Below are 14,853 nucleotides of genomic sequence, written 5' to 3'. Positions count from 1 at the left end.
TATCATTTTTTGTTCTTGCACCAAAATATCATAACAAGATTTCCATATGATGTTCCCAAGTTTTATTATCATGTCTTTGTCTATATAATTTCCATCAGGCATTTGTATCATTAAATTACCTCTTATTCCTTCTCTGTTTTCATTCTCATAAAACACTATGAATCCATCTTCAAATAAAAAGTCTTCTAATATATGTAAAACGTCCCTTTTCTTTTCATTTTGAATGATTCGGCTACATTGATTTGCTTTAATGCCTTCCTTCGAAAATTCAATCAATTTTTCTTTTCTTCTTCGTTTCATAAAACAGTGAAAGTCAAATGTGAAAATACTTTCCGATCGTAAAAATGTGATTGATTTTATATTTAAAAATTCAAGAGATAAGGCGTTAACTCTTTTTGGTTTTGACAACAAGATATCAGCTTTAGTTGCTATAAATGCTAATAACGTACATTGCAAATTAGTTAACAGGGTCCGTTCCGCTATGCAACGTAACTTCTCTTTTTCCCTTTGTTCCAAAGTCATTAATTTTGAATATTTTCAGATGTATTTGGATTTATAATTAATATTTATCTTAGCCTTTTAATTTCATAATTGCAACACCTAAATTGAGATATTTCACAGATGATAATAGTACTTTGATTTAAAAATTAAAAGCAATTTATTAATTCAACAATTAATATCTTTGTTTTAAACAGAGTTAGCAATAATATATATTTATTATCAAAAGTTTTATTATAAATTAAATAATTGTTTTGAATTTAATTATCAGTGTTTCAAATCAAAAATAACGATAAATTTCTATTTATGAGATTTTAAATATATAGATTATTAATAGCGTTGACATATTCAAATTCTTGTGTCATTTTATATAAATTTTAAACTGTTTTATAATTGAATTATTTCAAATAAATTTCAATATCCTTTCACAAAATTTTAATATTTTATCAAATGTAATAATTTCTATTTAAATTTCATAGTATATATATATAATGACATTCGTATTTTTGATATTAACACACAAACATTTCGACATTATTATATTTATTAAAAATACACACAATCTGGGATTGTAATATTTTTATTTTTAATAGAGAAATTTATTAGATATATTATTCCAAATAAAGTTGTTCCAGATTATACAGATCCTGAAAAAACATACCGGCATAGAATTATTTATAGTATATCATAGTTTTTTGTTTTTTGTCTTTTTTTAAATTTTTTATTGAAAAAACTATTAAATGGTTTTCATAAACCATTTTTATAGTTACCAGGTAGGTTTTTCTGGGGTGTGTAATGTTTTTAATTATTTTCATTTATATAAATAAAACTTTTATAATTATAAAAAACGATATTTTTTAAGTTTAATTATTTGTTTGAAAAAATATATCATTTTTAATGTAAAATCAAAAAAGTATATATAAAAAATACAATTCAAATATATTTTATTGTATTTTTTTAAATATTACAAAACAATAATTTAAAAATATTATGAAAATAACGTGAAATTTTGATTGTATCATGTGAAGTATTACAATTTTATAATAACATTTAATTACACCGATAATTAAATTAAAATTTGATATTAATTTAACAAATAATTAAATTTATTATTGTTATTTTTCGTTTCAACGTGTGATGTCATAATAATTTATTAACATTTATTATTATATGTAACAGTTATAGTATATTTGTTAAATTGTTCGATTTAATTATTTAAAATATTGTCGTTTACAAATTAAATTTTTATAATAATGTAAATGTGTAATTACAGTTTATTATATTATTATTTTTGTATAACATTGTTTCACTTTAATACTACAAATATTTTATCGACAAAATGTTGTCATATTGTGATTCGTATAAAAATAAATTAGTTCATTTAACAACACTCATTAAATATATCATATCAATAATAAACTATAAAAATCAAAAACAAATTAAAAACACATACCATTATTTACCATTTTTCATATTTCAACATGTCTCTCATACGTTCTAAATACCATTCATTAAAAAAATGATTCACAATCGAATGTCTAATTTAATTTTTTCATTTAAAATTTAAATTTGAATACATTAATTTATGATACCATTGAGTGATAATTTAAATTTAGTCTCATTAATGATTGGTTATCTTATAACAAAGTACATTAAATGAATAATTATTGTGAAGGTAAACAACAAAACATTTTAATAATAAGTTTGAAACGAGAAATGTTCACATAACAAACAGTGTTGTGTTTTTTTTGCTTAAATCAGTCCAGTAAATAAACATTTATAAAATGTTCATCATTTTGAAAAAATTATATAAAGGTATTTTTTAATCTTACAATCACCAAATGCAAAAAATCATTCTCTGTACTTTATTTGCTTATGCCGTCTTTGCAGCTGACTGTACAACCCCAATTGAAAACTGTGTGAGTTGCGACGAAGAAACGAAAAGTAAATGTGTTCAGTGTTCAGAAACTTTTTATTTGAATCAAGGAGCTTGTGTTGCCACATGCCCAGAAGGCACAACTTTAAACGAGGAGACAAAAGAATGTGTTGCTAATACTCCTCAAACATGCACAGCTGAAAATTGTGAAACTTGTGCTGAGGGAAAGACTGATGTCTGTGATAAATGTGCAGAAACTTTTTATTTGAATCAAGGAGCATGTGTCGCCACATGCCCAGAGGGCACAACTTTAAATGAGGAAACAAAAGAATGTGTTGCTAATACTCCTCAAACATGCACAGCTGAAAATTGTGAAACTTGTGCTGAGGGAAAGACTGATGTCTGTGTAAAGTGTAAAGAAACATATTATTTGGATTTGACTGACAAATGTGGGTTGGATTGTCCAGAAGGTTCAAAAAAGGATGAAACAAACATGAAATGTGTTGCTGATACACAGACATGCACAGTTGTAAATTGTGAAACTTGTGCTGATGAAAAGACTGACATCTGTGCCAAATGTGCAGCTACATATTATTTGAGTGAAGGCACTTGTGTCACCCAATGTCCTGAAGGCACTGTTAAAAATGACGAAAAAATGGAGTGTGTTGCTGATACTCCTCAAATATGCAATGTTGATAATTGTGACACCTGTGTTGAGGGAAAGACTGATATCTGTAATAAATGTAAATCCAACTATTATCTTCAAGTTGACCAAAAAAGTTGCGCAACAGACTGTGCAAGTGGATATAAAGACACAACAAACATGAAATGTGTGAAATGCACAACTGAAAATTGTGTCTTGTGCAGTGAAGATCAAAAATGTACAACTTGTGTTGATGGAAATTATCTCACAGAAGATTTGAAATGTGTTACAACTTGCCCTGAAGGATATGAAGCAAACAAAGAAACTAAGAAATGTGTAAAAATCACTTGCAAAGTCGAGAACTGCAAGACTTGTATCGAAACTGATATCAACAAATGTGCAATTTGCAACGACAAATTGTATGTTGTAGAAGACACTTATAAATGTGTTGCCAAATGTGATAGTGGATACAAGACCGATAGCACAGCTGGTGCTTTTGCTTGCAAAAAGTGCAGAGTCTCAAATTGCGCCAAATGTGATTCAAAAGTCGAGGAATGCCAACAATGCAGTGGGGACTATGACGTTAAAGATGGAAAGTGTGAGAAGAGAAATGATGATGCCGCAAATAGTATTTTCGCTTTCTTGGCGTTGTTTGCCATTTTCTTGATGTTCTGAGATTTTTAATTAAGAACTTCTTTAAATATTTTATTAAAACTTGAATTGATTAGATATGAGGGGTTTAAGAATTTATAGGGGTTTAATATTGATTACAGTCGAGGGAAAAAGTGGGATGCTGAGAAAAAGGCAGATGCTAATCTAAATATAAATTTATTTTGGTGTTTTTCATTTTATTAATTATTTGAATAATATTTTTTGTTAAAATTTATAGTAATTATATAAAAAGTAATAAAACTGGGATGCGGGTCTTGAATTAAAACCAAACATAAACTATATTTTATTTAAATGTTTTATAAAACTAATAAATGAAGTTGAAACTCAGAACTATTATTAATTAAATGGAACAACAATATCACTGGTTTGTACTTTTAAAGTAACCATTTAAGAGTTGGTGTCTATTTTACTTATGAAAGATATATTCAATTACACCTCCACATCAACTAACACACAGAACAGAGAAAGCGGAAGAAAATTATAGTATTTCATGAGAACGACGGAAGTTAGCAAATTCAATTGGCACTTCTACAAACTTATTAAATATTATTTGTTTGGAAGAGGCAGTATAGGTTTAAAATATAAGTTGATGTCCAAGATTACTTCTCCAAATCATTCCAAATAAATTCACACTGATTCTATTGTGGGAATGGTGTTGTGTGTTGACTACAGACTAAATAATTGTTTAAACTTGTTTTATTTTCATTTTCTTTTTATTTAGCAATACAACTGATAGTTTTTTATGACTGCTTATCTAAATGCACATAATTATCGATTCATTGTGTTTATGGTTATGTTTGTTTTGAAAATGAACATTAAACATATAACTTATAACGTCTTGGTGGAGTCTTTATTCGTCAAATTAACGATAATATTCATTTAGAAATTAACGAAGAAGAATTAATCAAAAATGAAAAATATTAACAGTCGATTGTTCAACAAAAAATGATGTGGTTTTATTTTCTGTTATAAAAATAAAAATACAGTAAATCAACTAAAATTTTAGAAGTGTTAAGAATATACATTTTTTGAACATTTATTTTTTTGTTTGAAAAATAACCAATGGTTGCGAGCATCCTTCTTTTTCTAGCATCCCCTTATTTCCGCCTATTGTAGTACATTTTCATAAAATATAAATGTTTTTAAGCATATAAAAATAATACGTATTTAAAAAATATAGGACTTCGATTAAAAAAATTTAAATTAAATTTTTTAAATTGTGTTTATTTGAAATAACAAGTATCAAAACACATAATTAATTATATGATATAACGAAATATGATATAAAAAATTAAAAACTATTAATTGGTCATATATTTTTTATAATTAATAGTTTAAAATTTAAAGTACAATGATTTGACTTTTAATAACACTAAAGTTGTAACATTTGTTTTAACTTTAATTGTGTTGTGTTTTTCGTGTAATTATTATAAAGTTACAGTTAGTTTCAAATTAATTTAAAAATGTTCAACAAATAAATATGATTGTACCAAATAAAATAAAAATATTATCAAAATAAATTTAAAGTGTTTCACAAAAAACAAAAATGTACCTTTTTTTCAAATGTCTGATAATTAATTATTATTGTTTCAAATAAAATTGTTTTTGTACAAATTAAAATTAAAATTGTTTCAAAATTAACATTTTTTGTTTCAAATAAAATTGACAAAAACATGAAAATTATAACTTGAATAATTGGCAAATGTTATAACTTCTAAATATATTTAACAAAATAAATGAATACATAAACACATGTTTAAACTTTATAATCAATATGAGTGACTCTATCGAATATGTGCCTAAGTCTGAAATTGCATTGTTCAAACACCCTTTTATAGGACCTTTATGTAAACCTCCAAACACTCCCCCAAATGTTTCTCCAGTTACTGAAAGTACACTTTTAGAACAACAAATCAATTATCATCCTCAATTATCTTCTCAAATGGAAGAAGACATTAAAAGCACCGAAATAGATGTTATAATACTCTCACGGATGAACAAATTTCATATCTTAGAGAGTTGTATGAAGAAAATGGATTGTCTCAATTCGTTGATTGGTATGTAAATAAAACCAAAATACCAACAGAAAGAGTGAAATTTTATATTAAAAAATTAAAAGATGGAAGCGATATAACAAAGAAGAAGAAAGGAAGAAAACCAAAATATACAGACGACATGTTGAAAGAGGTAACTTCGCTTCTTTGTCAACAAAATATGTCTCTGAGGCAAGCCAAAAAGGCCTTAGCAGAAAAAAATTACGATATTTCTGTATCTTCATTAGACAGGTACATAACCAATGAAAAATTGATGAAAAATGTCAAACTAGATCCTCTGTCATTTACAAAAGTGTCAATACGAGGAAAAGTTGCCAACACATTAGAAAATAAAGAACTACGTGTCAACAGATTGTTAGAGTTGAAAAGTTGTCAAAAAGCCGGATTTGCTGTAGTGTTTGTTGATGAATCTCATTGGAAATTGGGTAATGTAAGAACAAAACATTGGGGTTTAAAAGAGCAAAAACATTTTAGAATTTCTCTCCTGTCGACATTCAATATTAGTTGTATATGTTCGATTGCAGAAAGTGGAGGCAAATTTTGCAGGGTGTTTAATCAAGTCGTTGATGGAGATATATTTTCTGCTGGATTTAAATTGCTTGTTGAACATTATATCTGTTTGCTTGGAAATGTCGTTTTTGTATTGGATAACGCTGCCGTACATCAAAAAGAAATCATCAAGCTTGCAGAAAATAGAGGCTGCAGAGTTCTTTTTAATGCTCCATATTCTCCAGAGTGCAATCCGATTGAAAACATATTTGGTATATGGAAAACTAGAGTTGGTAAACTCGAGAACAATGATTTAAAAGAACTGTTAAAAAATATTGGAGATTGTTTTGAAAGTATCGAAAAGTTTGATGTCAGAAAAGTTATTGGTAATTTTTTCAACGAAATAGCCGAAAAGTGATGAAAAGAAACGATTAATAGCTAAATGTTTATTATTTTTGTTAATTTTATTTGAAACAAAAAATGTTAATTTTGAAACAATTTTAATTTTAATTTGTACAAAAACAATTTTATTTGAAACAATAATAATTAATTATGAGACATTTGAAAAAAAAGGTACATTTTTGTTTTTTGTGAAACACTTTAAATTTATTTTGATAATATTTTTATTTTATTTGGTACAATCATATTTATTTGTTGAACATTTTTAAATTAATTTGAAACTAACTGTAATGGAAAAAAGTCTGGCTCGATAAGAATAACAATATTTTATTATAAACAATTATTTATTATTAGTTTATATTATTTTGATTTTTTGGAGTTTTAATATATGTTTTTGAAATAATACAAAATGTTTTTAATATTTTAGCAACAAATATTATAATTTACTATAATTTGCAAACGAGCTAAACTTTTTTATCGAGACAAACTTTTATCTTCCAACTCTAGATCAATATTATATGAAATATCAAAAAAATGATGATGATTAATTTTTAAATAAATATTATATATTATTATGTTTTGGCTATTTTTAAAAAACAAATTAGATTAAAAACTCAAATTAAAATTTTAAAGTAAGAAAGCTATCATGACTATAGCTAAAATTGCATAAACGGCATTATCTCCATTGCATTTTCCTCCTTCCAATTTGTATTCAGCCATACATGTGGTGCATTCATCTACTTTTTCACAAATTGCGCAACCTTCAATGGTACATTTTATGCATTTCTTTTTGGTTTTATCTGTCATATATCCTTCTGGACATTTCTCAACACATTTCGAAGTGTCGGGCACAAGATAGAAATTGTTTTTGCATTGAGTGCACTTGTCTTTTTTATCACAAACGTCGCAATTAGCAGTCGCACAAATATCACACTTTTTGACTGGAGTCTCAACTGGTTTACCAACGGTGCATAAATCACCACATGAAAGTTTGTCGGTAGAAATGTATTTTGTTCCACATTTGGTGCATTGTTCAGCAGTTCCAACTGTTTCACAAGTTTCGCAGTCATTAATAGTGCATTCTTCACAAGTCATAATATCTTTATTAGCTTTACCAATTTTGCATGTTGAATCACAAGTTCCATCAAGATTAACGTAATCAGTTGTTTTTGTACATTTGGTGCATTTTGTTGTTGAACTTCCAGCAACTTCTTCACATGCGGCACATCCACTTCCACATGCGTTTTCTGATGTATCACACTTTTTATCTGATGTTATTTTTCCGTTTGCACAATCAACACATTTATTACCATTCATGTATTTGTTTTTAGTTTGTTCATTACACGTTAAACATTTGACACCATTCGTATCTGTTGTGTCTTCGATACACGTGGCACAATTATATGCAACGTTACAGGCAGTACACACACCTTCAGAAGAAATATATCCAACAAAATTTGGGTCACATTTTGAACAAACTTTTGCATCAGAACATTGTATGCAATTAGATCCACATTTTGTACATATTTCACCCTTTAGATAATAACCATCACTGCAACTTGAACAAGTAGAAGCATCACTGCAAACTGAACAACCAATTGTACATTTTATACAAGAACCACTTTTCAAATAATAACCAACTGTGCATGAAAGACATGTTGTTTGATCAGCTTTGCACTTCGAACATCCTATTGCAGTAGCACTACACTCCGCTTCTGCTTTGCAATTACTTACTTCAAGATAATACCCGTCACTACAGCTAGAACATTCAGTGGCATCACTGCAAACAGAACAGCCAGTCGTACATTTTGTGCATGTGTTACCATTTAGATAAAATCCGTTATTACAATTGATGCAATCGTCAGCATCAGTACATTCTGCACAATTACTTTGACATGGTTCGCAAGATTGTTTTTCATTAAGATAATAACCACTTGTGCATTGAGTACAACTCGTCGCATTAGTACATTCTGCACAATTAGTTCGACATGCTTTGCAAGATTTACTTCCTTCGGGATAATATCCATTATAGCATTGGACGCAAATAGAACCATTGTTACATACAGCACAGTTTAATAAACACTTCACATTTTTTATTATTTAAATAGTATTTTAAATCACACATTTCGCATTGATTTGGAAGATCTTTTTTGCATGTAAGGCAATTCTCTACAGGCGGATCACAATTATTCGAAAAAGCTGTAAATACTGTAAATGATAAAAATATTAAAGTTTTCATTAAATGATAACCAAGTTTATTAAAACGTTTTTAAACTTAGAGTTATTTATTTTTATTTATTTGTTTAAAACAAATTGTCTAATTATTATCTGACATGTTTAATATGTGGAGTTCTTGTTTCAACAATTTTTACCATCATATCGTAGTGATAAGATATTAAAAACGATTGTAAACATTAACACAAGTAGTTTTTATTCGAAATGGCTAAAAAGAAGGATAACTTAAAAATATTAAACAAATAATAAATAATAAATATTAGGAGAATTATAAACAAAAAACATACAAATATGTTTCATTCTTTTTCGTTTTTTGAGTCTCGTTCAACTTTTCCATCATTTTAAATTGATTGTTGTTGTTTATTAACAATTTATAATATGCTTTTATGTTAAAATAGAAAACATTAACTTTGTTTAAAACATTAATTATTTCATTAAAAATAAGCATTTTTTGTATTTTAATATTGTAAAATAAAATTGGATTTCTAATTAACTGTAATTTAAAAATATAACAAGTAAATTTACTATAAATAGCATTACAAAATGGTCGACCACTATATAAGGTTAGTACGGCTTCTAAAACAAATTATTTACACAGAAGGTACACTTTGAAAAACGATTTTTAAAACAAATTTTCTTGTATTTTCACAGAAATAAAAGAACGTAAAAAACATGTCAATAATTAAATTTGTATATTCTACATCACAAAATTACAATAATAATAAAATTATTACAGTTTTAGACAAAACCCATGAAACTTTTTGCAAAAATAGGGTGACTGGGTAAAAATAGAGGGGGTCTTAAAAATAAAACTATTTTTTTGGTCTTGATTATGCAACACTATCATTTTATTTTTTTGTTTTTTTCTTTGAACATTTTATTTATAAACTGGTTTTCAAAAGTCTGTACTGGGGTGTCCCGATTTTTTGCATTTATTTTGTTTATTATTTTTGGGAATCGTTTTTTTGTAATAAATTCGCTTATTTTTTCCAAGTAAATAAGAGAAAAACAGTCTTCAAAAAATATTTTTTTACTTGAAGAATTTTTAAGCATTAAAAAAAATCCATAGAAAATTTGAAATAACAGGATTTTTGTTTCTGAAAAACACGTGAATGTTCCCCAAAGTGCATTTTATTATAAAAAGCTGATAAATTTAATGTCAATCTTTTTCAAAGTCGAGTCTTCATTTATAATAATAAAATAAATAACAAGCGCTAAAGTATTGCGTAATATCGATATACTGATGGTGTTCACAACAATGACTGAAATATCAAAACACAAAATTATTAATTGTTTGCTCTTATTTATTTTTTCTTTAAAACTCGTTATTTCATTTTCTTTTGTTTAAAAAACAAAACCACATGTTTGTTTTTAATTAAAATGAAAAACTAACGAAACTGATATTTAGTTACAAATTGACACAAACAACAACATCCCAATTTATTAACGTGTTTATCGTTGTATGATTTGACCAACAACGTAGAGTTTGTGTTGTGAAGTATCGAGTTGTGGTCAAATCAAATAACGGGATCGGGTTTTTTGGAAAAGGCTGGCTAATATTCCGATAAATTCCCGAATTTGTACAAAAATAATTGAATGGGATTGGTATTTTTTCAAAATTAAGTCGGTACTTTCGATTTTATGTTTCATTGTTTTTAGAAAAAATAAAAAATAAAAAACGGGACTTTAGGAAGTTTTAAAAATACTGCGGTACAGACTTTTGAACTACAGTTTATATGCAAAACTTTAACAATGCAATTATGAATAAATACACTTAAAATTGTACTATAGTTTAGTTACAAACATTCAAGATATCAACATCAATTATAACCATTTATAGTTTTTTTTATATTTTTAATTAAAAAATGAAACAACATAATTTTAATACCAAACAAACAACTTTTTATGAAAATTGTAGTATTTTCCCGTTTTTCCCAAATAAACTAACCAATTATAAAACCAAAATATTATAACTAAAACACAAACAAATTGAATTATTAAATCTTTAAAACCGTTTTGATTATTATTTGGTTTATTTTGCTATACAAAAGAATAGCAAAGAACAAGGATGAGTAAGCAGTGGTGGTGATGGATGGTCTTGGTTCACATTTCAATGAAGAAGCATCCAAGTGGTTCACCAACAACCATATGGCTATTTTGAAATTGTTCCCACGTTCTTCACACATCACTCAACCACTTGACGTGTCTGTTTTTGGAGTTCAAAATGTTTGTTTCGTTTATAATAATAAAATTATAAAAAAATAATTATAATAAACTAAACTTTAGAAACTTATCCAACTTCATCAAGTTGATGAAGACTTAAATTTTAGAACAATTGATTTGCAATATTTGGATCATGTTTTGGGTACTTTGAACTTGGAAGACGCCATCTGTGTTAAAGGTAAGAAGAAAGACATAATAAGGGATCTATATGAGGGGAGATTGACAAAGGCTGATATTGAATTCACCAGAAGTCCTTTGTCCAAACAAATAATATCGATCTACGCGTCTTGTGACAAAGCGACTTCTGGTGTTACCATTGTCAACGCGTTGAGAAAGTGTGGGTTCTTCAACACCCAGTGCGTCAAGGGTGGAGAGACTTGCTTGCGCGTCAAGTTCTTTCCAGAAAGATCGAAATTGATGATGACTTTTTTGTGAAAACCGGTGTTATTTGAAAGAGAGCGATTTGTTGGAAGGAGAAAAGCGGTTGTTGCACACGACATACCGGAGTTCGAAGATGAGTATGAGGCCAATGATATTTCCCAATAAGTTTAATATCGAGATCTTTACCAACATAATTCGACCTCGTTTACTGTTTTTTGATTTTTTGTTAAAAAGTATAAAACAATTCCGAAATAGTATAATGTATAATTAGTTATTAATCATATAAATATTTTATATTTTTATAATACATATTTAATATATTATAGTTAAATAAAAACCCATAATATTTATTTATAAAAGTTTTTCAAATTAAAATATAAATCGAATCTGAAGGAGTATGAATATTTCTTAACCGACCAACAGTATTTTTTTTCTTTAGCAAAATGCACGAGACGCAAAAAATTGCGTTTTTTTTCTATAAATAAAAAACTGATAAAAAAATCTAAAAATAAATAATATTTTTAAATTCTTGTTGGCAAAATAACATCGATAAATGTTACATATTCATATTGTTGTTGTTCAATATACACAAGTCCAAATAATTTAATATACACGTGTTCTGAATTGATGATATATATGGTATTTGATCGATAAACAGGAAATTTAAAAATAATAACATGTAATATAAAGGCTTATTCAAGATTGTTTGGACTTTGGTTTTTTTCAAATAAACAAATAAATCGTTGAAGTTGTAACAATAACATTATCGCCTTTGACTAAGTTGTTTGTTAAATACATCATATTCATTGCTCGCTCTTATACAAATCAAAACAATTTATCGAGTTAGCAATCTATTGTTACGAAAAAAAATATTAAATAATAAATATTATCGTTTCATTTTTTGCTGTGTGTTTTCTAATGATATAACAATAACACATATTAATTGTTTTTTTGATAATATAAATCCAATTGATTTATAACACAGTTTTGTATTCGTTCTTTATATATTATTTTATAGTTATAATTAATTTTTATTTTCTTTTTTTTTCTCGATACTATCAATATATAATACAAAATACTTAAATGTTTTTATTGCTTTTCAAAAACAATAATTGATGAGTAATTTTTTGCCATAAAAAATATTTTTTTATTACAAACAAACTTGATAAAAAATATACTGAATTTTAATTTAAAATATTATGGTTGAATACATGAGTAAAGATGGAAAAAATTCATGGGTTAAAACCTCTTTTTCAACAACCGATGAAGACTTTTCGGTTATTGTTGATAGATATCCCAAAGTATCTAACATGAATATTGATGTCACTCCATTGGATTATTTCAATTTGTTTTTTACAGAAGAAATAAAAAATTTTATTATTAATTCTTCAAATAAATTTGGAGAAAAGGCAATAAAAAACAAAAGTGGAAGTAAACACTTCAAAGAAATTACCAAAAGTGAATTTGATGCTTTTTTGTCAGTTTCTATTTTTCAGGCAAATTATCTTGATACTAAACTGCCCCTTTCATGTTTGTGGAGTGGGGTAACAGCAAAACCGATGTATGTTGGACCAATTAGTATTAGTCGTTATTTGCAAATTAAATGGGCACTACGATTTGATTCAAATGCATTTGAACGCGTAGTTTTACGAAAAGGTGATAACGAAAACAATGAATCAGTCGTAGTTGATGACGAAGATGACGAAGATGACATAGTCAGAGCAAGAGACGAAGAAATTCAACCTGATAATTTAGATGACGACCCGATTGATATTAACAACAATTTTACTACTTCGTTTCCAAAAACAAGTTTGACAAAATTGAATACAATTTTTCTTGCTACTAGAATGCAATTTGGAGGAAATTGCAATTATATTCCAATAGGAAGCACTTAAATCAATTCATTTCAAAATACAGAATGTTCAAATCAAATTGTTATTTCATCACAACAAACTACATCTACTTGTACCACAACATTAATTAATTCAACAACACCATCAAACACCCAAAACGCTATTACTCTTCATTCTTTATCACAACATTCACAACACGATAATGTAACATCACATGAAGTTTTTTCAGTCCCAAGAACAGTATTGATACAACCAAGGACTAATCACAATGGACTTAATATGGAAGATATGATAAATTCATTGTATCCAGACGAAGAGTTAAATTGGGACAATTTTAAATATGTAAGTGAATTGATTAGACGGTTCCGTTCCAATTTGATTGACATACAAAACAATTATTATCTAAACTCAACAGAAATAAGTATAGATGAAAATTTATATCGCTATTATGGTAGATGTAAGAATGTAACTTACATGAAAGGAAAGCCATCTAAATATGGAATTAAGTTTTTTTTGCTTGTTGATTCTATTTCAGGATTTATAATGAATCTTCAAGTATATAGAGGAGCAAACAATGGAATTCCTGTTGATAACTTAGGAGCCAAAGTTATTGTACAATTAATAAAAGAATTGAATCACAGACAGTTGGGTACACCAACTTTTAACATAAACTTGACAACCGATCGTTTTTTTACTTCCGTACAAGCCGCAGACATTCTAAGTCCTTACGGGGTGACATTAACTGGAACAGTTAATTCCAATCGCAAATTTTTGGCTCCGAACCTTTTACTAACAAACAAATCAAGAGAAAACGTAATTGCAATTCAGACTTTTGGTGGTCAAAGAGTTAATCCAATTCAATTAGTTAATTTTAAAGATAAAAATCGGTGTGTTGCAATTCTGACATCAAGAATTGTTGATTTGAAAATGCACGCCAAAGAAAAAAGATTTAATGTCAATCTCGTTTACAACAAGTTTATGGGAGGTGTCGATGTTGCTGACCGTCTTATGACAAGGTACTCAACAAAACGTGTGTCAAGAAGATGGCCTCTCGCAATTTTTTACCACCTTTTGGATATGGCAATCCACAATTCTTATATCATGTATATATGGTCTAAAATGAAGAGGAAACCTACAGAGACTTCAGAAGGAACAACATTCATACAATCAGTGGACGTATCTCAAATTGATCCTATCAACGAAGACACCACAAAACAACAACCAACTTTTGAAGAACAATTCCAAAATAAACTTAGCGCCATTGTCGCGAAACATTCCAGACTGAAATACTACCAAAAACTCGCGTTACAGTTGGGTGAAAAAAATGCAAATTTAAGACTTAATCAATCTGTATCATCATATGAAAAAAGAATAATTGCTGTTTTTCTAGGAGTAGATATAATTGACACATCTTCTTTACCTGACACTATTGATCAATAAAGGCCATTGTTGTATCTGTGACAAACTCGGAGGAGATCGTCTTACTAGTTGTGATTATAAATACAATTGTTGTGTGTGTAATACTCATGT

The 14,853-nt window shown here is 27.5% G+C and overlaps 2 protein-coding genes across 2 annotated transcripts; one reads left to right on the top strand and one right to left on the bottom strand.

Annotated features, from left to right (window-relative positions):
* Positions 1 to 2,339: 2,339 nt before the first annotated feature.
* EIN_243570 (hypothetical protein) lies at positions 2,340 to 3,692 on the top strand (the record flags this gene model as incomplete). The annotated part of the gene is made up of 1 exon (XM_004261304.1): positions 2,340 to 3,692. One exon carries the CDS (start codon positions 2,340 to 2,342, stop codon positions 3,690 to 3,692), a length of 1,353 nt encoding a protein of 450 aa, XP_004261352.1.
* A 3,566-nt stretch (positions 3,693 to 7,258) lies between these two features.
* On the bottom strand, positions 7,259 to 8,870 carry EIN_243560 (hypothetical protein; the record flags this gene model as incomplete). Its single annotated transcript, XM_004261303.1, has 2 exons — positions 7,259 to 8,636; positions 8,713 to 8,870. The coding sequence occupies 2 exons, from the start codon at positions 8,868 to 8,870 to the stop codon at positions 7,259 to 7,261; spliced, it is 1,536 nt and encodes a 511-aa protein (XP_004261351.1).
* Between the last annotated feature and the right edge of the window lie 5,983 nt (positions 8,871 to 14,853).

This window comes from Entamoeba invadens, assembly GCF_000330505.1.
Source record: "Entamoeba invadens IP1 unplaced genomic scaffold scaff_1105074724483, whole genome shotgun sequence".
Classification (NCBI taxonomy): Eukaryota; Evosea; order Mastigamoebida; family Endamoebidae; genus Entamoeba; species Entamoeba invadens.
The sequence above is the reverse complement of the archived record's forward strand: the minus strand, read 5'-3'. Positions and strand labels throughout refer to the sequence as shown.